Raw genomic sequence first — 26,819 nt, 5'->3', positions numbered from 1 at the left:
CCCGGCCCCCGACAGGTCGGCGGCCAATCCGCTGGGGGAAGGGGTGGAGAGTCGGCGGCTCCGGCGGAGAGAGGCCGAGGGGGGTGGGGAGTCGGCCTGGCTTGCACCGCCCTGGCCCCGCCTCCAGCCCGCGCCGCCGCCCGCGCCGCGCGCCGCCGCTGTCAATCAAGGGCGAGTCAGCCGGGCTCGGGCGGAGAGAGGAGCTGCTACGCCACAGCCCAGCGGCGGCCATTCGCGGAAAAAGAGGCAGAGCCTGTGCCAGCTACAGCCTCCTCCGAGCCACCGCGGGCGGGCGGGACCGGCCTCTCCTCCCGCCTCGCCCCCACCCCCACCCACCTCTATCCCAGTGTCTCCGTCTGAGGGTTTGTCCTGTTAATGCGGGATGAGCGGTACGTATTCTCCACCCCCCTCGGTCTCCTTCACCGCCTCCCTCCCTCCCTCCTTCTCCAGACCCTGCTCGGTTCTCCCCCCTCCCCCGGGGCCGCTGAGATGCTTTAAGGGGAGGAGGAGAGGGCGGGAGGGAGTCAGAGGGAGGGAAGGAGGGTTGCGTTTTGTCTTAATGTCTGAGAGAGAACAACCTCCTTTTGGGTGTTGCTCTGGAGCCGATGGGTCGGGTTTCAAACCACGTTTTGTGATATCCCCCTCCTCCCTTCCCTCCTTCTCCCCCACCGGCTGCCGGTGTGCGTGGATCGCGGGTTCCCGGAGATTAATGTTCGGGGGGAGGGAGAGAAGGGGAGAGGAGGAAGACGAATAATAATAATCCTAATAACCTGTTGTCGCGTGTATGTGTGGGGGGGTTTGTTGCAGATCAGAAGAAGGAGGAGGAGGAGGAGGCGGCGGCAGCGGCAGCGGCGGCGATGGCTACAGAAGGAGGGAAAACCTCTGAGCCAGAGAATAACAATAAAAAACCCAAAACCTCAGGCTCCCAGGTAAAAGAAAACATAAAAAAAATTCCTCCCGAAACGTAAGGGGAAAGAGGGAGTAATGCCCCTTAAATGCCCAGAAGTGAAGAACAGAATAAAAATGTTGATCCACTCAAAGCATCTTTGTGAGGAAGTTAAATTGTAAATTTATAAAGATTTCACGTGTTTGAGGGTAACGGTTAAAATTACACCAGGACCTCAGACTATTAGAAAAGTGTGTATTTTTCCCAAGGGCATTTGGAGTTTAGGAAAATTAACACTTTTAAGAAAGTTTGCTAGAAATTTCCTGTTATTTAAACTTTGTGTTACAGGATCAGCTTCCTTATTCCTATATCTTACCGTTTTTGTTAATATTCCTTTTTGATTTCTGCCACCTCCTAAATTCTGAAAAGTAGAGCTGTCAAAATAAATAAGCCCCTCCCAACTACTGGCCTCCACTAAATCCGCCCACTTTTTTCCCCCCCTCTCCTTTACCATCCCGTTTTGGGTAGGACTCTCAGCCCTCTCCTCTGGCTTTACTGGCAGCTACTTGCAGCAAAATAGGGACTCCTGGTGAAAATCAAGCAACTGGACAACAACAGATTATTATAGATCCAAGCCAAGGATTGGTGCAACTTCAGAATCAACCACAACAGCTAGAACTGGTAACAACACAACTTGCTGGAAACGCTTGGCAACTTGTTGCCTCCACTCCTGCTTCAAAAGAAAATAACGTTTCTCAACCACCTTCTAGTTCATCTAGTTCTTCCAGCAGTAATAATGGGAGTACATCTCCTACAAAAACTAAATCAGGTAATTCTTCCACCCCTGGTCAATTTCAAGTCATACAAGTACAAAATCCAAGTGGTAGTGTACAGTACCAAGTGATTCCACAACTTCAGACAGTGGAAGGCCAGCAAATTCAAATCAGTCCAACCAGTAGTTCATCTCTACAGGATTTGCAGGGTCAAATTCAGCTCATTTCTGCAGGTAATAATCAAGCTATCCTTACGGCTGCTAACAGGACAGCTTCTGGGAATATTCTTGCTCAAAACCTGGCAAATCAGACAGTTCCAGTTCAAATTAGACCTGGCGTTTCAATACCACTGCAATTACAGACCCTTCCTGGTACTCAGGCTCAAGTTGTAACAACCCTACCAATTAACATTGGAGGAGTGACTTTAGCTTTGCCAGTGATAAACAACGTGGCTACAGGAGGAGGGACAGGACAGGTTGGCCAGCCTGCTGCTACTACTACTGATAGTGGGACTTCAAATGGGAGTCAGTTAGTTTCCACACCCACCACCACCACTGCTTCTGCCAGTACTATGCCGGAATCTCCCTCTTCCACCACCTGCACAACCACTTCTTCAACATCTCTGACCAGCAGTGACACGTTAGTGAGCTCAGCAGATACGGGCCAGTACGCAAGCACATCGGCCAGTAATTCAGAACGCACTATTGAAGAATCTCAAACACCTGCTGCTACTGAATCTGAAGCCCAAAGCTCCAGTCAGCTTCAGTCAAATGGAATACAGAATACACAGGATCAGTCAAATTCTCTTCAGCAGGTGCAAATTGTAGGCCAGCCTATCTTACAACAGATCCAGATCCAACAGCCTCAGCAACAGATCATTCAGGCTATTCCACCGCAGTCGTTTCAACTCCAGTCAGGGCAGACAATTCAGACCATCCAGCAGCAGCCTTTGCAGAATGTTCAACTTCAAGCAGTAAATCCGACTCAGGTGCTTATCAGGGCTCCAACTTTAACACCTTCAGGGCAAATCAGTTGGCAAACTGTACAGGTTCAAAACATTCAGAGTCTTTCCAACTTGCAAGTTCAGAATACTGGGTTATCCCAGCAATTAACCATCACCCCAGTGTCTTCAAGTGGTGGCACAACTCTTGCTCAGATTGCTCCTGTGGCTGTTGCTGGTGCCCCAATAACTTTGAATACTGCCCAGCTTGCATCAGTGCCTAACCTTCAGACAGTGAGTGTTGCCAACCTGGGTGCTGCAGGCGTTCAAGTGCAAGGAGTTCCAGTTACAATCACTAGTGTTGCAGGTAAGTTACTACAGTTTTTTCTCTCAGGACCTTTTATACGATTTTATTAATGATCAATTACTGCTTTTCTTGGCTAATTCTTAGCTTTGACATAGACCTCTGAAGTAAACACATAATCATAAGGAATCTAAAATACATAGGAATGCAACACTGTCATAACTGTAATCATGAGTTGACCTGTTCACATTTGTACATTTTAGTGTTAGGTTTTATGTGTAAATTTTGTTGGACAGTTTTATAAAATTCTGCCGTGGAGCTAAACTTCCTGATTAGGATCAAAATAGTTTTCTGTAATTGAGAGATCATATTTGAACACACTTGAACTCTTCTGAAAGAACCCTAGTCAAAATGATGTTTATATCTCACTTAAGGGAAAGTAGGTCTAAATCTCAATCAGTATACAGTTGTGAACCTGTTGAAGTTTTAATTCTGCTTCATAATAAGACTTACTTTTTCTTAAACTGGTAGTTATTTCTCATGCTTCAGCATCTTACTGCCCATGCATTTGCTTTTTGTTATACAGCATCGTTTTAAATTAGATATTGATGAAGTTGACACAATTTTACCTTGCAAGTTGTTTAATTTTGTCTGCTTTTTTTTGTTAGAAATCAGGATTTGCTCAGGCTTTTAAGTTAATAGTCCTTTACTTATAAAATTATATTCAAGTAAGTCTTATGGTAGTTAGGGTATTTATATGTTTTTAGCGCAAAGTTGGTGGAAAGAAATTAAAAATTAAGACTTAAATGTCACTAATTAGAATTAATTGTGGTAAGGTCATTTAAAAACTAGTTATAAAGGAGTTATTGTTATGCATATACATAATACTCTGAAGTATTGAAAACTAGTTATAAGTATTTTAATCTTTCTGGACCAGTCTTATTTTACTTCCTTTTGTTTTCTAGTAATTAAGCACTTCATTGATTTGGATTTGGTGGAAACCTAGTTGTCATTTTAGTGCCTTTGATACTTTCAGACTTCTTTAGTTAAATATTTGTGCTTTGATAATCTGAAATGAATAAGCATATCACTTTTGAATGACCTTTCTTGAAACAAACTTCAGAAAAATTATGTTAGGGTTCCTTTTTTACAGTTAATATGGGGGAAAAAAAAAAAAAGGATATTGCTGGAGAGATTCAGGAGAACAGAGATCACATGTTTTATTTAGATACCATTACTCTAAACCAAAGCTATCCAGTAGAATTTTCTGTGGTGATGGAAATTCTATATCTGTTTTACTCAGTATGTTAGCTGCTGGCCATGTGTGGCTATTGAACACCTAAAATGTGGCTAGTGCAACGGATGAACTGAATTTTAAATTTTATATACTTTTAATTTAAATAGTCATGTGTGGCTAGTGGTTCCTGTGTTGAAAGTACAGTGATCTAATCAAGGAGTGTTTGAGTGTGGTTTCTTTTCCTCTAAAACTGTTACAGCACAGTTTATGTCAGTGCTACTCTGGATTACAGTCCTTAGCTTGCTTTATTCTCGCTCTTTTTCTAAGTATTGATAACTTATTTCAGAAAAATGTTTTTGGTGGGTTGAATGATGGTTTGCATTGTCAGAGCAAAATTTATTTCACTTATATTTTGTCTTCTCTGTTATGCATTAGTGAATTGTTAAGAGAATTAAATAATTTATAATTGAGGTTAGATATTGTCAATTTTATTCCCTAATATCAATTACAACCCAGACTTTCCCCCTTGCCCATTGTGAGTGTAAGCCAGTGTTAACTGAGAGTATGATCTTCTGACCAGCTATCTGAGGTTCACTTGAATGACGCATCTTTATAAATGCAGGATCTATCTTCTGGAACTATAATTTTGGAGGGAGGATATGGTCAAGGGATTTGCCTTTCAAACAAACTTTCCAGGTGATTCTAAATCTCACTGAAATGTGAGAACCAAAGGGTCATCAGCAGTGAACCAGAAGGCAAAATGTGGAAGCAGGTGGGTGTCAAGCGAGTTCATGTGTGCCTCGGAGAATGGATTTCGATGGCAAATACAGTATAGTTTTTATTCCACAAGCATCTATTGACTGGCTGCATGATGAGCCCTTCCAGTAGTTGTATTTAGTCCATTATTTTCGGGGATATTTATTTAAAAAAGAGTTTACATGATTTAGGGGGCACTTAAATGTATGAGAAAATTAGAACTTTACAGTTAAGGTATTTTTCCCCCTGAAATCAAGATCTTAAATTTTGTTGATGTTGCAGAGTCTTTGTTCTAATAGATATGCTCAATCATTTAAAGATAATAACCATGTTACAAACCCCAGAAGTGTACCCTGATTTCTATAAGTCATTACAGTTAATCTGGGCCTAGTTGTTTGCAGATTTACTTCCTAAGCCTAGTAGGGCTTGACAGAATGTTTCCTGAATTAAGGTATAGAAGGTGATGGAAAAGATAGCAATTTGGAATTGGGAGCAGTGTCTTGCAGTAGTTTCAGTGGAGCTAATGAAATAATGATTTCATTAATTTCTTTCGTCTTTTGAGTTTTAAAGACATTAAGAGTGGGACAGAAGGTACTTTACTGTCTGTAGAATGGGGAGAATGAGCAATAAGTGCCTAAATATTCCTTTAAAAATAAGCCCCGGAAGTTCAGGTCTTTTACTTCCTGCCCTCATTCACTTTTGAGTTTATTTCATGTCCTCCCCCTCACCCCAGGAGAATGGTGTTGTTTAATTTTGTTTGACTAAGGGGATAACTTTTGCTGTGACTGTTCATGACAACTATTACTAGGGCTTGAAAAAATTAGTAGTAGTCCGCTTTGACAGAATGTAATGACTAGCTCGAGAACAAGAGACTCAAAGTTTTCATCCTCATGTTACTCTTCAAGAGCTAGGGGAAGGGTCTGGATGATATGGGCAGAAAAAGAAAATAAATTGTGCAAGGTAAATGGAAGGAAACCAGTTCTTAAAGATGGGGAGCTTCATATTTGATTTTATGAAATGAAACTATTAGTGAGAACCTGTGGGGATCCTCTTTCCTTGATAATGTGTTCAGCATGATGTATTTCAGTGCTTAGTCTCAGCTTGAAATCCTGAGTTCCGAGCCTGAGCATCTAGCATTTAATTAATTAGTTAGACTTGTAGTAGGAACTAAATACATGTACCCCCTACATACTATTGTTTGTTTCCTTGTTGGGATTCTGAATTTGACTTTAACTAAAGGAAAAGCAGAAATCCTATTTTAAGAACAGAGATAGCAACCAATCATACTATTAATTTAAGAACATCCTTCGTTTTAACTAAGTGAATAAAGTGAAAGATGTTTTGCTCAAAAGAACTACCTGTTTTCACTATGTACTGTTAGCCAAAGCGCCCTGGATAAAGCGAACTTGAGAAGTTACATCTCCCTAAAGAATTTAGAATATGCAGGGACCATTGGTATTTAAATCTGTAATTAACTTGTATTGACTAGCAATTTGATTTATTTTTGGCCCTGATCATCACATACAGTAACAGATAATGCCTTTGCTTGATGGATAGATATTTCTTTACCAATTTTAATGACAATTAACACTTTAATGCTAATTCTCTCAGGAAGAAAGTTCATACTTAAGGATAAGATGTTGCTAGCCCTTCAAGAACTTTACTTTCTTACTTTACTTTCTTGGGGATTTAGATTATGAAAACTATGGGTGTAGCAGAACCAGGAATGGGAGGGCTAGTTTTTCAATTATTGCTAAAATGAGGACCAAAGAAAATGACATTTATATTTAAATTAAAAACCTAACTTAACTCTCCAGTAGAATCAACCTCTTACACCGAATATTTTTCCAGAACTACTAATAGTAGAAAATTGACTTGAAGTTTAATACAAGTATGTTTTCCCTTTGCTGTATATATTCTGTTAATTTGGATTTCCCTAGTAGGCATCTTAATATAACATGTACACATATGTTGTGCAAATATACACACACACAAACATATATATATGTATATATATATATACACACCACACATATATCTGTATACATATGCTCCCATGATTAGTTATTATTTCTTTCATCAGAGAAGTCAGGTTTACTCCTTTAAACTTATTTTTCTAAAATTTTCTAATTGTTCATTATAGATTGGAATTCATAATGAGGAACTTATATTGGGTTAGCCAAAAAGTTTGTTTTTTCTGTGAGATGGTTCTAGTAGCATTTAGTTGTCTTTAACTTCATTCAAAACAACTGTTAGATTGTATGGTGGCAGCTGTCATATTAGTGTGCATTTAAAAAGTACTTATCGAATTGGTGAATTTTTGTGTCTTCATTTTAATATTGAAGATGGAAGAAAATACACAACATTTTTGGCGTATTATGCTTTATGATTTCAAGAAAGATAAAAACACAACTGAAATGCAAAAACATACTTGTGCAGTGTATGGAGAAGGTGTTGTGACTGATCAGATGTTAAAAGTGATTTGTGAAGTTTCTTGCTGGAGATTTCTCTCTGGACGATGCTCCACAGTTGAATAGACGAGTTGAAGTCAGTAGCAGTCAAATCAAGACATTAATTGAGAACAATCAACGTTGTACCATGCGGGAGGTAGCTGACATACTCAGAATACCCAGATGATAAAGTTATTGGTGAAAGTGAAAAATGTGTCTTATTTTACGGAAAAAATCAAACACACTTCTTGGCCAACCAGGTATCAGAGTCAGAGTGCCCTGTACAAGTGATTGAGATTCTGAACTTTCTGAACTCCCAGGTTGGTTTTACTCATTAGATGGTGTATAGCATGACCTTTAAATTTGTTGATGTTGCCAAAACTGTATTATTGCCTATATTAAAGATATTCATAGATGTAAAAGTATTCAGTGTACAGCCACATTAATTTTTTAAAAGGACATCTTTGAGAGAGATTTCAGGTTAGAGAGATAAGCAGTGGTAAACAGTTTTAATCATCTATCTTTCAAACCCAAATTAGGGAATATATAACAGATAATGCTTAAGAAATTCCATTGGAGAAAGCATAAAGCAAGTTGCAGAGATAAAAAGGAAAGGAAGCTTGAAAAAGAAGGAAGCAATATCTATGCTGTACATAGATATTGTAGAAATAACATGAACAAAACGATAAATTTATTCTGAAAGGATCTTCAGAATTTTTGCTCACTAGCTTTAGTACTTCGGTATCGCTGCTAAAGTCCGTAAAGTAATTTTGTGTTTTTACTGTTACAAGTGAAAACAGAAATATGGGTGAGAGATTCTGCAGTGCTAATGAAGTATGGTAGGGATGATGCAGTAAGGATTGACAGTAAAAGGGCAACCTGGCCTGATATCAGACCATATATATATGTTCTGATGTAGGTATGCAGTGTGATTGGGTGTTTGTAATGCTTGTATTTTGCTACCTAGAGAGTGAGCAAATTGTGGCAAAGGTAATCCGTTGAACCATAAATTGACTTATATAAATATGTGATGAGATAAAGGTTTAATGATACTGTCATTATGTAAGGTGTCTTAAAGATAACTGACTCTCCCCCCATCCCCCATCCCCCATTCCTTAGTGGTATTTTAGAAATGAAGAAACTGAAGTCCAGAAAGGTACTTCCTGGTACTTTGTGGCAAAGCGAGGGTGAGAAACTTGAGTTCAGCACCAGTTGTCTTTATGCTCTGTTTATGGCTTTGTTATCCGAATCTTTTGCTAATAGATGAGTGAAATGTGTGTGAGGTTTGATGTAGGGATCAAAGACAGAGTATCTAGCTTGAGTTTGTCTTCTCCCGGATAGACTGTCACTTGATTATCACCAGATGTTCAGCCTTAGTATGTTGAATACAATATTTGTAAATAGTGCAACTCTATTGCTTCTCCAGTTATTGAATTTAATGGTGGAATCCAAGTGGTACCATTTTGTTCTTTCTTGAGAGAGAAAATTCAGAACTAAAGAGATGAGTAAATTCTTTGTGTAGGTAAGAAATCTTCAGGCTGTCGGGATACTGTATCTTTATGGAAACTATAATTAGAAATGGATTTTTAAAAATTTGTGAAAGAAAAACATTTATTGTTTACCTAGTATGTGCTAAATGCTGGGCTAGGTATCTATGTTAACTCATAAAAACCCACAATAGCCTTATAAGATTGATATTATCGTGCCCATTTTACAGGTAGTCTCACTGAGCTTTAATTTCTGCAAGCAGATCTGCCCCTTAAGTGGTAGAGCCATGATTTAAAATCATCTCTCGTTCCGAGACTTTTGTTATGTGACATAAGGTAAAGGGGTAGGTCCACAGATAAAAGATATTGTTTACCCCTTTGTGTCTGATGCGTACTTAAATCCTTTAAAAGGGGAGCGATTTTGAAAATTGAAATACTGACTATGCAGTTAAAGTTTCTTCTAGCCCTGTCATTGTGTGGTACTGACACAATTATGACTAAATGTGGTAAAAAAAAAAATAAAAAAGTGAATGAAAAGAAACTAGCTGCATGAAGACCTCTGTGTTAAACTCAGATTTTAAAATACTGTATGCGTAAGATAGGAGATGCATAGGATTAAGAATGAAAACAAAAAGCAGCTTGACATTTTAAGAATAATGTCAGGATAGCAGAGACCCATAACAAAGCCAGGCTTTTAAAATTATTTTAAACAACTTGTTAAGGCTTTACATCAAATCAAGAGACGATTACTGCTTGAGCAAAATGGTGTGATATGGAGAAGACGGAGAAAAGGCAGAGCTTCTCCATTCTGTTTCTGTTAATCAACAAGAAAAATGCAATTCCAGCTGACATGACTAGAGCTATAACTCAGATATTTGTTCAAGGTAAATGAGGAGATAAAGAACAGTTAGCTGCTTTTTGGAAGTCAGGCTAATCAGGGTGAATGCTGTCCTAGGGGTCAGAAGGAACTTTCAGATTTAGTTTCAGGCCAATATCAGTAATTTAAAAATCATGCATTATAGAAAAATTAAGCATGAATAAGTACCTCACTTTTTAAAAACATGCTTAAACTGCAGACAAATGAGTTTGATAGCCATCCTTAGCAAAGTCCCTAGGATGAATTATCAAGGGGTTGGCCTTTGATTATTTAAAAAGATATTCAGGGATTTTTGGGAGCCAGTATGGATTCACCAAGAAACGAGGTTCATCTGTTCTTTAGAGTTTCCAGATTAGTATATGGAGGAAGTAACGTCAATACAATGTGTCTTGATTTTAGTATTGATAATCATGATTTCTGTAAAGACTTATACTTGGTTGCTCAGTTATATGAAAAATGTTGATTGTCCACTTCAGCAGAGGCCTCTGGTGTAGGATTCTATTCTTGATACAGTCCTGTTTAACATTTTTTTCCCAAATACTAGATTGAAGCCATATTTTCTTAATTCAAAGATGATACAAAGCTGGGAGATATTGCTAATAATTATGATAGAAAATAGAATTGAGATTCTGAGTGCTGGGCCAGAATTAGCAAGATAAATATAACAGTTAACATCCTCTAAGAGCTTGGGGTGGGTTGGGGGCATTGTGTACATACAGGATGAAAAACCAGGCTTGACAGCAGGGCCTGTGAAGATGATTTCGGATTTGTCAAACTTCATGTGAACTAAAAGTAAAGCTCTGGATTTTGTGGTTGTCAGACCATTCCTGCAATATTGTGTACAGTACTAGGTGGCACATTTTAAATGGGACATTGATAAACTGGCAAGCATATCAAGAAGGATTCCCAGGATGAAGAGTGTGGAAAACATTTCATGCTATCAATAATCGAGGAGTGGTCATTTTTATTCAAAGAAAATGAGGAAGTGTGACAGCTGTCTTCAGATCTATGAAGGGCTGGGTTTTGTTTGTAATCGAAATACACGTACTTTTGTTTGGCTTGGGAAAGCAATGAAATATGTGTTTATGTATACACATGCACTAGAGCTGTACAATAATAAAATGGTTTGGTTCATGAAGTAATGATCATTCTACCATCAGAGGCTGGGTGTCTATCAGAGACCCTATGGAATATAGAATTTTTCGTACTGTATAGAAAGTTTGATTAGTTAAAGTGTAAGTCTTCATCTAATTCTCAAATTTAAGGTTCTATGAGTATTTGAGTACATGGTCCTTTTCTGGCTACTTCCATCCAGGTTATAGTGAGAATACTCTATAAGTTTTAGTTAAACTTACATGATTGACTGAGTATTTAGGGATTTTTTTGAGGGGCTTGAGGGTCACAATTACCATTTTTCTTATTACAAAAACAGTGTAGTAAGATGAATTCTATTGGCCTGACAGGTGTGGCTTGGTTGGACATCATTTTGCAAAGTGAAAGGTTGCGGACTTGATTCCTCATGAGGGAACGGGCCTGGGCTGTGGGCCAGGTCCCCAGTAGGGAGCATGTGAGAGGCAACTGGTGATGTTTCTCTCATCTCCCTCCCTTTCTTTCTCTCTAAAAATAAATAAATAACCTCTTTTTTTAAAAAGATGAATTCTATTAATATATGCAGTACTTTAATGCACAAATTAATAGCTTTTTCTGTTCTTCATTATACTCTTGGATGCCATTTTTCTGAGTCATTAAGACTTTGGTGACTACCAAAACATTAGTATTTTAAACATATACTTCAATGTCCAACATTGAATTTGTAGTTAGGATATCTTATGTCAGTAGTTCTTTAACTGTAGTCATATTTCTAATACTGTCACTCTAGTATGAACAATATAATTACTTTTTCTTGAGTGGAATTGGAAAGCAGTTGGAAAACCTAGGATTCTACACTCTGGGAAGCACTCACAGCTTCAGATTTGTTAATTTACCCTGTGGAGTAAGCAAATCCAGTATGCCTTTCTTTTTGGCTTAGACTATCTAGAATATAGGTGCTTCTAAAACAGTATTTGAGACCTGAGACTCTTGAATAGAAAAAGTAATAATTCAAGTATTTGAAGGTTCTTTTCTTACATATGGTAATAAAGTTATGTGCAGGAACTATCTGTGCTTGATCAGAGGTGTGATTCAAGTAGTGGGTTTTATTACAGCAGATGTGTATGGAGAGACTTCCTAGAAAACAGGTACTTTGTGTTGTGTGCTGGTCAGTCAGATGTGGCCACAAGAGGAGACACAGGAGAAAAACTTATACTCACTGTTCCTGGAGAGACAGCGTCACTGTATGCCTGGAGGGAGTCCCATGTGAGGGAGCATTGTGGGAGCTGACTCAACCAGACAGGTGGGGAACAGAGGAGAGTAAGGACCCATGGTCAGGTGCCTTTATTGGGGAGGTCAAGCTGGAGTACACAAGGAAAGGTGTGAGGGGATTTCACTGATGTGTATAAATGCTACTAGGTCACAGTCAGGGGAAGCTAGGAAGGGCAACTCTTGGCAGGAGCTGCCCCTATACACCAGTGCACCTGATTGCATGGGCAGGGTGCTCAGAGCCTGCTTGCGGGGATGTTGAGGCAGTAGGGAAAAAATGACATTTTAAAATTTATAATGCAACAGGACTAAGAATTAGAACTATTACATTTTTGCTTGGGTGTGCTCCCAATTAGCTGTTCCATCTTTGGCAAACATGGTATATAATTGGAGCTTTATTCTTTTTTTTATTTGTAAATTAGTGGCATTAATTCCTTCTTTACCTCATAGAGTTGCAAAGATCAGATGAGATATTATGTATGAAAAGGCTCTGGAAGTTAAAAAGAAAACTGTGTATGGTAGTTGGGAACCTGGTAAAGTCTACATAGCAGCACCCACTAGAAGAATGTGAACTAGTAAAGTGGGAGTAGTAGTAGTTTTAGATAACATATTAGCTTGAGTTAAAGATCAGAGCTAAGCAAGAGAGAATTATATAAAAGGAATATCCGAAAGCTTTGCTGAAGTGCAACCCAGGATATGGGGAGAGGTATATATCTACCTGTAGGAAAGAAGCAGTGTGTTTCAGCATGCTAAAAACTAAATGTCTCCTGTGTGCTCAGTCTGTGTAAGGCTGTGAATGTACTGTCTTAAAAGAATGCTTATGTTGGGGACATAAGGCTTCTTTCTATACGTGAAACAATTATATGGCAGCTGCACTGAGAGTTTATAGTTAAGTACTGGGTTTTGAGGTATGGAAAATGAGCATGCAAGCCCAGAGACGAGGGACATCAGTGGATTGGAGTAAATAAGGCAGGAAGGCTTTCTGTGATGAGATAGGACTTGGAACAGGCCTTCAAGATTGGATTGGGAAGTGGACATTGGAGATTTGAAGGGAGAGAGGTGAAGAGAGAGGATGTCTTGAGCCAACTGGCTGAACAAACGTGGAATGAAAAGCATTAAGTCCTCACATGGAATTATGGCTCGCAAAAGGAGTGGGATTCTCTTTTTCTGTGCTCCAGAGAGGCGCAGTGTTCTCTCAGAGTCGCTCAGGTTATGCCAGTGAATAGCCTGCCACCCCTGTTTCAGCAAGAGAAGTTGTGTGGTTATTGGGTTGTTTCCTAACATTTTGGTTGAGGAAGAGATTCTGCCAAGATAATAAAAATAAGTTTGAAAAACATGAATCTAGTCAGTGGAAGCAATTAGAGTGGAAAGATTTGAGATGCAAACGATCTTATTAGATTACTTCTCTATAGATAAAAGGGTGAAGAAGTTATAAACTAGGAGCCCAGTAAAAGGAAGATTGTTGGAAAAATACAGTGATGAGTTCAAAATGGCCCGTAGGATGGGAATGGCAGTGAAATTGCTCCATGTAAAAAACAGGGGGTCAGACTTGTCTTTAGGTTAACCAGTGTCACCTTGATACATTTAATAGAAAGGAAAAACTTTGTCTTTAGTCCATAGAATGGTGACTTGAAAGAAGTGGTAAGAGAATAGGTAAAAATACCAGGATTGCTTGTTCTTTTTCTCTACTGTGTATCAAGCATGGTATGGCATTGAGAAACTAAAGGTGAATGAGACATGCTTGCTGCTTTCATGGAATATATTATCTGTCGTGGCATCTATTTGTTCCTAAGCATACTTTTTTTTTTCCATTTTAACATCTTTGAAATTGAAATGCACCTTACAATCTAGTCATATCTCAGTTTAATAAGCAAATTTTTTTCTTATGATCGCTTGCATCTTAGATCAGTGGAATATTATGACTATATAGTTAATCAAATTACAGTGTGGCATTGGTTTATAGAGGCTATCAATGAAGCGTTATAGAAACCCAGAGAAAAGAAAAACTAATTCTACTTATAGAGTTCTGGGGATGTTTTCATGGAGAAGGTGATAACTGAGCTGGGCCATTAAAAATAACTAAAAATTTGCCAGGTTGGAATGAGAAGGATCATTTCAGGTTATGTTGGATTTTGTAGACAGTTTGGAAATTCATTTAGGGAGAACTCTATAAACATTGAAAAATTCAGACTTGGATCAAGGAATATTTGTATACATTAAAGTTGAATCGTGAACTCCCTGTAGATAGGGGCTGGGTCATATATTTTTTCTTACACATTTATGAACATTGTTCAGTATATATCCTGTTACTGAACGAGGAGACAGAAGACAGAGAGAAAACTTTGATTTCAAAGGAGACTGTGATGGATGGATCTTCGCAATAGATTCAAAATGTGTACTTTGAAAAGGAGTGAGGATTTATGATTATACAAAGAAAAGTGATTAGTGAAATGAAATAAAAGGAACTTAAATCTGATTGTTTCATATGTTTTGGTAGACATTTGCAGATGAGATTCATAGCAGTGACAGGAGTTTTGATTAGAGAAATTGAAGGTATTTAAAATTTCCGAGTTATTTCTGTCCTTAATGTGGCCAGTCAAAGAGGGTTTAGTACAGTTCTGTAAATAATGAGTCAAGTTACCATAGCTTTTTGTTCACAGAAGCGGAGCTGCTTTTGCACAGGAGTATAGGAACCAGATAGTGATCTGTGCTGTGGTAAGTGGGTACCTGTACCTGGTGTGGGGTTGAGGGAGGGGGTGGAAAATCCTCATTGGGTTGAGGTTGAGGATGTCAAGGCCAGGGAGTTGAGGGAGCTGAGGGAAGAGGAAAAGACTAGATGCGTATGCCGATGAGTGCTAACTGGATTTATATAGGAGAAAGAATAATACTTAAAGTGGTTTGTAAATCCTCTGTGTTTTCCCATATATTAAGGCTTCATATGAACCAACTTGAGATATTAACATTGGACAGATGTTTGTCAGTACTAAAAACTAATGTGCTTGTTGAAGAAGTAATTTGACTTGGATTTTATTAATGTAGTTTTATATTACAGTTAAAGCACATTGTATTATTTCTAGAATTTTTCTCACTTTTTGTATGCATTCATAGGATGTCATTAACCTATATTGATTTTAATGACAGGGCAGGTAAAATGGTTTTAGTGACCTTTTGATAGACTTTCATTTATTTCATGGACTCTGCTGGTAGACTGCGTCTGTTAAATTTAGTCAGCATATGGGTACTCAGCATCTGTATTGTGAGGCTTGCTGTATTCCTTATGAAGTTGAATAACATGGGATTGAATTCCCACTTTCAAACTGTTATAAAAGGGAAATAAATCATTTAATTTTCTTTCATGAATGAAATACGTAAAAGGGTTTTTCTTTAATTCTTGTTTTATATTTGGCTCACATTTACTGTCTGTTTATATTATGCCAGATACTGTATGCAGCACTTGATAAGTTAATTCCTTTACTCTTCAGAACACCCTATAAAGTAATCATTATCAGGTATAAAAACTGAGGCCTGGAGTGGTAAAGAACTTGCTCAGGGCCACGTAGTCCAAACACATTCTGTTTCTAGAACCCTGTACTTGAACCATTGCTACTTACTGTCTCTCCATATATACTTGCTATGTGTGTGATCTCTGTGATCATTTGTAGAATTAATTTATTGTTTCTTATGCGTTAGACACTGTGCTTAAGCTTTTTGTGTATAGTAACTCATTTAATTTTTGCAATTTAATAAAGGTAATGATGGTGATTGCGGTTTATAGAACAGGAAACCAAAGCTGTCAGGTTAATATTTTGACCAAGATCATACAGTATGTTATTAGGCAGCTAGTATGTGAGAATACTTCAAGCCTGGCCTAGGTGAATAGGACCATCACCTACCTACCTTTACAGCTAAGGAACACTATTTTAAGTACCTTAGTAACTGTTGTAGTATTAATTTGGCCAAAAAGTTCATTTGGTTTTTTCCATACGATGGCTCTAGTACTGCTTAGTGTCTTTAACGTCATTTGAAACAATTTTGTTAGTGTATTGTGACAACTGTCATATCAGCGTGCATTAAAAAAAAAAATCAGAATTGGTGAATTTTTGTGTTGCCATTTTAATATTGAAGATGGAAGAAGATATGCAACACTTTTGGCATATTATGCTTTATTATTTCAAGAAAGGTAGAAACACAACTGAAAACACAAAAGAGGATTTGTGCAGTGTATGGAGAAGGTGCTGTGACTGATCCAATGTGTCAAAAGTGGTTTGCGAAGTTTCTTGGTATTATTGACATTTTGGCCAAATAAGTCTTTGTTGTGGGGCTTTCTTATGCATTGGAAGATGTTTATTAGCAGTACCCCTGGCCTCTACTCACCAGAAGCCAATAGCGGGAGATGGCCAACATACTCAAAATATCTAAATCAATAAAGTTAATGGTGAAAATGAAAAATATGTCTTGTATTTTATGGAAAAAAATGTAATGGACTTTTTGGCCAACCCAATATATTCAATAGGCACTTATTCCTTCATCTTTAGCTGAAAACTCTTTATCTCTCCAGGACAGTGATTTTCAACCTTTTTATCTCATGGCACACGTAACTACTAAAATTATGTGGCACACCAAAAAAATACCTATTTTGCCAATCTGGGTAAAAAAATAGGTGTACTTTTTATTGACTTGCAAACATAATAATAGTAATTAACCTACCCTTTTTGCTCCAAAGTGACTTAAAAAACATTAGGTGCCTATACTCGTATATAAGGATTTCTGGTACTGAGAATTAACCAGTGAGATGCAACCTTATGCAGTGTGACCATTTCAATGCAACTCTATTGTATGACCTATATATTTATTGTTCAAGACAGGGCATTTATACCAGACAGCTATTATTGTGTTGGCTGTTGTCATTTTTTTACTTGACAGTATTGAGAGAAGAAAGGTCAGTGCCCCTGACTAAATAGTCAGATGTTGCATGTTTTAAAATATCTTGCAGCACACTGGTTGAAAATCACTGCTCTAGGGCATGGGGCATATATGCCGCAGAGAGAATTAGAATTAAAAAAGGTTTTGTTACTTTGTGCTATCCTGTGTTGACTAGGAATTTGAGTCTAGTAAGAACATTTCCTTTACTAAGTATATGTTTATTATAAACCAATTTTGAATGAGTTTTTACAAACAGATTCCAGGAATATAAGCCATAGTGGAGTCTTATATTTCATTTTCATTAATATTTCTAAAATATTAATAATAACATAACATATTACTATGTATATTAAATGATATTAAATGTAATCACTGTATAGTAGTGCTAATTTATGTACATTAATATTTATATTAATTATGTTACTATAAAAGTAATAAAATTGTCAAATACTTGAGGACTGTATTTCATGACTTGCTTCTTGATCAGTATGTGACATATCAGTAGATATGAATTGATCTGCTTTCTGAAGGGAATATCGTTAAAAATGACTTTAAGAAAAACCAAAGAGCCCTGGCAGGGTAGTGCTCAGTTGGTTAGAGTGTCATCCTGTTATGCCAGAGTTGGAATGTCATCCTGATATGCCAAGGTTGTGGGTTCGATCTCTAGTCAGGGCAATAGAGGAATAAACCAATGAATGCATAAATAAGTTGAACAGCAAATTGATGTTTCTCTCTCTCTCTCTCTCTCTCTCTCTCCCCCCCCCGCCCTCCTTCACTCACTCCCCCTTCCTCTTTCTCTAAAATCAATTAAAATCTTTTATTAAAAAAAAGAAAAACCAGAAACCATAAGAATTATATGTATAGAATTTATATTCTTCAGATAATCCTGTATGTCATTTTTATCTGGCATTAACTCAGTTAACAGGGATGGTGGTATAAATTTATATTTGTTGTCTAGTGAATAAATAATAAGAAATATCTGCCACTGTATAACAAACATTGTTCTAGGTGCTAAAGAAACAAAATCGACATGTTCTCTACTCATGGGACATATATTATGTTCTAGGTGAGTTTTGTTTTATCTCAGTCTTAGATTATTGAGATTATTGCTATTTTTAATAAGAAAATTAACGCTTAGAAAGATTAAGTAATTTGCCCAGTGTTACAGAATTAACATGTGGGGATGTTGGGAGAAGAATCCAGTTTCTAGGGAGGCAAGGGGGGGTGGGAAATTGGGACAAATGTAATAGCATAAACAATAAAATATTTTTAAAAAGGACAAGTTTCCACCTGGCTTCACAACTTATGTTTGATCATAAATCTTTGGAGCCAAGGGAATCAGTTTTCATAAAGTTTTAAAAGGCTTTTTCTCATATTTGTAGTAATTATCAAAGAAAATTAAGGCCCAGTTTATATTTTACAAGAGATTGATACACCAGAATAAATTCATAGTATTTGAGAATAGAATAAATTTAGTTTAGTCAATATTTGCAAAAGACATGATTGCATTTATTTTATATGTAAGTTTGTGTGTGTGTGTGTGTGTGTGTGTGTATTTGCATACATACTTTTACTCATTATGTAAATATATTGAAAAAAATTAAAGGGATTATTATATTCTATATCTGTGGACATATTCATCACCTTTCTTGTTCTCCAATCTACCCTGCAATTAAGGATATCAACCCATTTTGGTGTAATTCTAAAAAATTAGCACATTTCCTCAAACAATGACCCTTACCCCAAGTCACAAAGAAAATTTGATTGTTGAAATCAAAGAATGCAGACAACTTTCAGTGCTTTGAAAAGAATTCTTTGGCTTCTGTATCAACTGATAGTGATAACTATGTATACTTTTCAAACTGGAAGGCAAACATATTTCATTCCATAAGCAGTTTGTGATAAGCAGAAGTAACTATGACATATATAGAAAAAGAGCTCTGTGCTCTTTATCTGTGTAGGTTGTCTGTACCGTTAAACAGTGTGTCACCTTTGGAAGTCTTGAGGTTTTCCTCTTGTTGCAGTGAAATATTTTGTGTATGTGTGTATTTGTAAAATGAAGTATTTGAGATATTTTTGTTTAGTGTTAAAATTCTATATTTTCAAGCACAAATGTGTGCAAACCAGACTGAGCTTAAATTTGTATTTTAGTGAGCCAAGAGGAAAACTCAGGTAAAAATACCTTTTAACAATATTTCTATTTTTAAAATCAAATTGATTATTTTTTGGAGTAAAACTATGAACGGAATTTGTCAGTATTTCAAAAAATATAAGGTTTTGTTTTTGTTTTGGCAAATCTTTGAAGCCAAATTTAATAATGCATTTAATGCTATTGTCCTTTAAAGAAGGACAGTCATCTAGGTTTGGGTTTTTATTAAGGATTTACAAAAATTTTTAGAAAATAATATGCCACCATGATTTCAACGAGGCACATGTCCAACCTTCAGCAACAGCAAAGCTGAGGACCAGGGCCCTAAACCTGTGGGCATTCACATTGCATCTGGCCCTCATCTGACTATTCAAAATGCCCTTGCCAGTGGGTATAGACATTGAAGATGCCTGTTTAGAGACCAGTTGCCCTTAACGCCTGAAAGGATGCTTGCTTAGGCCAGAGCTTCTGTGGCTAACAAGCAGCATGGATAGCCCTGTGAGAAGAAGCACTTTGCAGAGCTGTCTTATCCAGTGTTACCCCTGACCCTTCCAGTAGCTGGGTTCTGATCTTTAGAACAGAGACTTTTCTACTGTAGTCCTGCTGTCTCCTTGCTCTCCAGCTTTACAGTAACCATCCCAATCTGCCTGTCCTTTTATTACCTTAGCATGTCATGACAAGACTTCTTTTCAGCCTGCCCAGGGAGAATAGTGTAAAGTCTAGAAGTTTATAAGTGGAAGAGTTAGGTGGATCTTTGTGATTTAGTTTCAAAGGAGAAAACTTTTTACTCCTTATTCTAGAAGGTGAATAATATGACAGTAGATCGCTGTCCAGAGAGGTCTCTTAAGAGCAGTAGTGGTATCTTTATTTATGGTAATTTTAGAATTTTCTGCTAGAGGTGCTAAAGCAGAAAGAACACCATTTTCAAACTCACAACGATTGGAACAAATGGAGTCTAATATCAAATTCCATCTGCTACCTGGGGAAGAGGTTAAGATGCACGAACAGAATGACTCCTGTGAAGAATTTTTAAAAATTTAGTAACGATAAAACAGGAATTTTTTACACACAGGGATTTCAAGGAATTTTTATTGTATTTATTTATTTATAGAGAGGGGAAGGGAGGGAGAAAGAGAGGGTGAGAAACATTGATAGGTTGCCTCTCGTATGCACCCTGACCAGGGACTGAACCAGCAACTTAGGCATAGACCCTTGACCTTTTGCTTTGTGGGATGATGCCCGACCAACTGAGCCACACCAGTAAGGGCTCAGAAGAAATTTTAATATATTTGCTTGGATTGGATTTGGTAAGTTAACTTAAACTTATAGAAACTTTTAAAAGCATATATTTAATTACTTATGATTACTGTAAAACAAAAGAGCTGTTTTGGAAATGTCTTAGAAAGGTTTTGTGAGATCTACTATTATACATAAGTTGGGAAAAAAAGAAAAAACAGGCAATTGTGCCTTTAAATAACCACTTACAAGTACTCCAGGGAAGAACTTGTTTCAGAAGAATCCTACATGCTTTTCCATATGTTAATTGTTCCAGTAAAGGCCATTGAGTAATCAGTCTTGAGTTGTTAGGAATAGCTGTTTGTTTCTACATACTACTATAGATCTAACTTAAAATGAAGGAGATTTTAGTGCTGGTGAAACCAGCAATGGACGAGAATTGAGACCAGGTTTCAGTTCCCTGGTCCCCCAGTTACTGTCTGTAATGTGGGGATGTCCCTTAGCTATCTTCCCTGCCTACTGCACAGGGTTTTTCTGAGGATTCAATGGAGTAACGTGTGAAATGTTTTGTAAATGCCAAAGCACTAAATAGATGTAAGCTGTTGTTAACTTTTATAAACTGACTCTTATTTTTTTCTAAATTAATACATGTATCTGTTGAGCATTTTGCAGTCTCTCATTTTCTCTTCCGTGGCCATTTTTGTTTCTGCAGTATATAGTGCGATGATGGTACACAGTGAGTGTTCAGTAAATATGCCATAGAAATCAGGCTTCTGTTGCTCAATTTTTGGGGTGTGTTAACTGTGGGTTTTTTGTTTTTGTTTTTCTGTTTTCTGATGCTTTGACATCTGGGGCCTTGCTGATTCCAGGGGGACTACCCCTTCCAGGGTTAACTGATTCCTAGAGATAGTAAACAACTCCCCCTTGGACGTGCTTTTCAAATACAAACCAAACCAATCCAGCGCCCACTTCCCACAACATCCTCTATTAGCCCTCACACTTCAGGTCACTGTTCCCCTGCTCTTAACTGCCACCCCAGAGCGAGGGACCAACTGGGTACAGCCCCCATGCCCAGAGCCCCCTGAAATTATCGGAACTAGCAATCCTGAGTCTGTTTCTCTTGCCTCACTTTCTCCTTCCTGTGGAAGCCACAGTCAAGGCTCTTGCCCACAATTCCTCCCTGTCCATCTGCCTGCTGACCAGCCCTGGTGTTGTCCCTGTGTGGCACCTGTGACATGGTATGCTCCCGCCTCTTGAGAACTGGGCATAACAAACAGTCTTTTCAATGACAGTCTTTTCATCTGTTAGCATTACTGTACCTCAGATTTCCTATTAATATAGTGTATTTTAAAATAGTAGGCTACTGATTCATTTTATAATCCTATGGCATAGCATTATCATTAAGAAATAGTATTAAATATTATTAAGTTTAAAGTTTCTTTAGAAGAAACTTGAATAGAGATTCAGAATGGTATTGAGATAGAAATGTTTGTGTGTAGGTAAATATTTACATATGTGCATGTACATATGTGTGTGTACTCATATGTAAATGTGTGCTTAAGTTTTTTTTTTAACCTCATTAGAAAATAACTAATTTTTATCTCTAAGCCACCTTTAGAGATCATCTTCGGTTCAGCTCTTTTTGTTTGTAAGTGAAAAAACTGAAGCCCAAAGTGGATATTTAGTTCACACCTGTAGTTGTTGCCAAGCAGGATAACCGAAGTCTTAACTCCTTGAGGCTTAAATAGAAACGCAAGTGTCGTAAGCTCTTTTATTAGGAAGAAAATTATAGGCACGTTTTTCTTGTTTCTTCCATCTCTCAAGGGAATAAGGTCATAAAGTTAATTTTGTTTTCTCCTATCCCGAACGGCAGTGACTCGGTTGCTAGGTAACCGTTCCAGTTGGTACAGTTTTTTCATCTAGCAAAACTAAAATGTAATAGTTATTTAAATTTTAGTTCATAAACTTAAATTATAGAATCCAGATATTTTATGTCCAAAATTCACCAGTTTTTGTATCTCAGCTCTGTTCTCTTAATTTTGATGTTACATATTTAGAAACTTTAAGCTAGGGGTTTTGTTTTAACAATTTGCCAGTATTTGTACTTTTACCTTAAATTTGACTGGATCAAATAATCATATTGTGAACTAAGTAATATGGGGAGAAATTGTTGAGAGATCAGTAAATTATTAACCAGAAAATGAGTTAGGAACTTTAGTGAGTTTTTCTTAGTGGGCTTTTTCTTTTTTTTAATTTATTAATAAATTAATATTAAGAGGTAAACATACAGGATTTGAGGTGAAATAGCTTTCTGCTGTGTTCTGTATTGCTGGGTCTTTCTATAAATATTGAATCAAATTTGGTTTTCCACATCTGAAGAAAGTAATTAAGCAGGGGATAACATTGAGGAAGGATGTTACATCTCTGCCCATGAGAATCTTTCACTTATTGTACTAACTACCTCCTAGCTTGTTTTAGAATTGCATGTCAGCTGCTACCCAAGGAATCTGATATTCGGAGAGAGATTATAGTTTTGATCATAGAATAAGCACTTAGCAACTTCTGTATAGTACCTTAAGTCATGGAAAAGTGACACAGAATAATCTGGTTTGTTTTAGAACTCTTGGATTTAAATTTTTTTTTTCATTCCCTGCCATATTTACTATCTATTCTTTTTCTTGCCAGCTCTTATACCATATCTGTTAGAGGCCCTGAGATGTTCTTGTTGCCATTATTTTCAGCTTCTGTAATGAAAAAAAAAAAAAAAAAAAGCTATAAATGGGAGCTAAAATAATGCTTGTAATAGTACTGTGATCATCTTGGCTTCCTCCAGTGTGCATTGATAGTGCTTTGCATATAGTTGGTGCTCAATAAATATTTGACTAAGTAGATGCAGTTCTGTTGAAAAAAGTTTGCTTTGTATTTATTGGATTCCATTTTTCATGAGAATGTGGGAATTTTTCAAAACTTGTCAGTTATTTTAAGGACTAGTATTTATTACTCAGCTGTAGTACATTTTCACCATGTTGGAATGCTTTTGCCTTTTTTGGTAATTGTATAAAAGATGTTCATTTTATTAGTTCCTTGATAGTATGGAAAGTTTAATATTCTGTAATACTTATAAATTTTCTGATTTTATTTAATGACATGTTTCAGTTTTATATTGACTTGTTTTGTAATTACTACAGGAAGTTACATTAAACATTTGAATATTTTTCTTGTGTTTTAGCATTATAGTTCTTTTTCATACCGAAACGTTAGACACTCACCTGGACAGCCATACTTCAGATACTATAAAGCTGGACAAATTTTATGCTTTTTAAATCATTTAAAAATATTTTTTAATTGATTGTAGAGAGAGGGGGAGAAACATCAGTGTGTGAGAGAAACATCAATCTGTTGTATCTTGCAGTACCCAGTACCCTTGACTGGGTACTGAACTGCAACCTAGGCATGTGCCCTGACCAGGAATGGAACCAGCGACCTGCTGGTTTGCAGGATGACGCCCAACTGAAGCACACAAACCAGGGCCAAATTTTATGCTTTTTTTGTTTAGGATTTTAAAAAAATTCACAATTCTTTGTTTACTAATTTAAAGTTTTTCTACTGGCAGCCTTTGGAAGAACTTAAGTTAGTAATATTTTAAGTTTTCTAAAAAATGTAAGCAAATGTAGTTTTGTTGTGTTTTTTTCAAGGCATTCTCTAAGTTTATATAACATTTACTAGGTGTAGGAATAAGAACACTTGCATGTTTCTTTCCTTTTTATAATCATCAAGGGTAAGCAGGCAAAGCACATTTGATGAAGAATAGGCTATGTCTGCCCAAGCTGATAGAGCACTTTGAATTTTTCCAAGGGACAGCAAAATAGAAATTAAAATAATAATTAGCCTCTCTAACATGACTAAGTGGAAAGTGATATGAATGTGATCCACTGTTTTTTTTCCTATTAGTTCTTTTATAATTTTATTTCCCACCTATTATCATATATCATGTTTAAATCTACATATGTGGAATAATATTGGGATATCTTAGCTCTGAACATTTAATGAAGCAAACCACTAGTTTGTAAAATAGTAAAGATATCGTAAATTCATGGCCTGTTGGGGCTTTATTGTGATGAAGAAATTAAAAGGTCAAAATAGTTAAAATTGAGTTCTTATAACTGTTTTGGAGAGGAAATAGAGATATTTGTTTTTTTTAAAGAATTAGGTTTGGACTATAATTTTATAGTCAAGTTTATTTCTGTCATGATCTGCACACAATTTTAATTCTTTATGTTTGTCTCTTCCTTCCAATGTACTAGCAGTTCTCCTATTTGTCACTTCAGGTTTATTTTTGTAAGTGAGGTTTAAAAATTTTTTAAAAATAGTTTCCATTTAATATTATTTTGTATTAGTTTCAGGTGTATAAGATAGTAGTCAGACAACAATACAAGGTCTGTCCAGAAGGTACGCAGCCATGTAATATGAAAAAGAGACATTTATTAAAGATACAAGAGACATTGGACTGTACATAAGACAATGACACCTCAGTCCCCTTCAAAGTTGATACCTTGGGACCTCACACAGTTCTCCCAGTCACTATCAGGTGCCTCATAGTATTTTCCTGAATTTCATTGACAATCTGAAATCTCTTTCTCAAATATGATTTCAGTTTTGGGAAAAGCCAGAAGTTTCAGGGTGCCAATTCTGGGCTGTAGGAGGGCTGGGTTACCTGGGTGATTGGATGTTTCACCAAAAAACTCTGCAGAGGTGATGCATGAGTGGATGCGTTGTCCTGATGAAGATGCCAGATACCAGTTGCCCATAGCTGCAGCCTTCTAAATCTGAATCGTCCAAATAGTTTCAGCAGGGGAATGTCCAAGCTAATGCAAAATTAGACGCTGCTTTGTTGCTCTACTCACTTAGTCATTTTGAATGGGATGGCCACACAGTACACATGCTCACTCAACCGTGTCTACTGCCCCCACTGACTAGTACAGTGAAGTCGTCATTGTTCATGCACGCGCATTCCAGTCCCCTCTCCTTGGCTGCCAGGTTATATCGATGCCACATAAACCATCCTCATTATGTTAACAATGGGTGAACTTTTTCTGGACAGACATTATGTACTTTAGAAAGTGTTTCCCCTGACATTTTAGGAAGTATTTCCCCTGATATTTCTAGTACCCAGTGGACACCATACATAGCTAACAATATTATTGGTTATAAGGAAATAGACTATGCTATACTTTAATAAATGAGGTTTAAAAAAGTTAATCAGATTGTAAATTTATGTAAGTGAATAAAACCTTTGCTTTTATTCCAATCTTCTCCTGCCCCAGAACATGGCAGATGTTATTTGTATTCAAGAAAGCCAACGTAATTTTTTTTTTTTAATTCTCTTTTCCCCCAAAGATATGCTCATACTCTCTTCATCTTAACTGGAAGTGAAAGATGACTAGAACTGAATTCCTTCCAACTGAAGATGGGTCTGGATTGCATGGTAGAGGATGTAGGGTGGTTCTTACATGATTAGAGAAAAATCTGTGGCTAGTTCATCTACACTTGAGAGTAGACCCCTGGCTGGTGTGGCTCAGTGGATTGAGTGCTGGGCTGCAGGCCAAAGAGTAGCCAGTTCGATTCCCAGTCAGGGCACATGCCTGGGTTATGGGCCAGTTCCCCAGCTAGGGGTGTGCAAGAAGCAACCAGTTGATATTTATCTCACACATAGCTGTTTCACTCTTTCCCCCTCCCTCCCCTTTTTCTAAAAAAAAATAAATAAAATCTTTTTTAAAAAAACCAGAAAAGTCGAAAGCTAGTATTTCCTGGTTGCTCCATTTGCTGTTTAAAGATGTAGCTTAAAATAGTCATCTGTGGGGTCACACTGCTCTATGACAGCCTAACAGTGTTGGCCCAGCCTCTCTTGGCCCTGAACTATGCAGCTATTTTAAGCTGTAACCCTAAGAACCGAGAGGGCATATGGTACCCTTGAAGCACTGAATGCCAGCTGTGTATTTCTAAGGCTGGACAGATTAGCTTCGAACTTCTATGCAATTAATATTATCATTCTAATGTTTTGGGTATCCTCATACCCACCTGCCCAAGCTAATAGCTTGCCTCGATATGTCAGATTTCATTAAATAAATAGCATTCTAGCTGGAATAAAAGATAAAACATAAACCCTAAGTTTTACCTATTTCTTTTGAGCATTGTTTGTTTGGATGAACTGCCTGTAAAACAAAAATTTGATGATTGTTGTTATAATATTTTGCTATTTGTAAAGATTTTATTTATTTTTAGAGAGAGGGGAAGAGAGGGAGAGAAAACATCAATGTGCGAGAGATAACATTGATTGGTTGCCTCTTGAACGCTCCCAACTAGGAACCTGACCCCTAACCCCCCAGGCATGTCCCCTGACTAGGAATTAAACTAGTGACCTTTTAAGGAGTTAACGCTTCCCT

The 26,819-nt window shown here is 37.2% G+C and overlaps 1 protein-coding gene across 1 annotated transcript in view; it reads left to right on the top strand.

The window, feature by feature from the left end:
• The first annotated feature begins 231 nt into the window (after window positions 1-231).
• The window catches only part of SP4 (Sp4 transcription factor), a 71,375-nt gene continuing 44,787 nt past the window's right edge, over window positions 232-26,819 (top strand). Inside the window, exons 1-3 of the mRNA XM_090287125.1 lie at window positions 232-389; window positions 808-929; window positions 1,415-2,966. Coding sequence (XP_090143251.1) covers window positions 383-389; window positions 808-929; window positions 1,415-2,966 — 1,681 coding nt within the window. The 5' untranslated portion in view covers window positions 232-382. The remainder of the gene's footprint in view (window positions 390-807; window positions 930-1,414; window positions 2,967-26,819) is intronic.

This window comes from Furipterus horrens, unplaced genomic scaffold (genome assembly GCF_987537825.1).
Source record: "Furipterus horrens unplaced genomic scaffold, mFurHor1.1.pri manual_scaffold_9, whole genome shotgun sequence".
Taxonomy (NCBI): domain Eukaryota; kingdom Metazoa; phylum Chordata; class Mammalia; order Chiroptera; family Furipteridae; genus Furipterus; species Furipterus horrens.
Note: the sequence above shows the minus strand (reverse complement) of the source record. Positions and strands in the feature narration are given on the sequence as shown.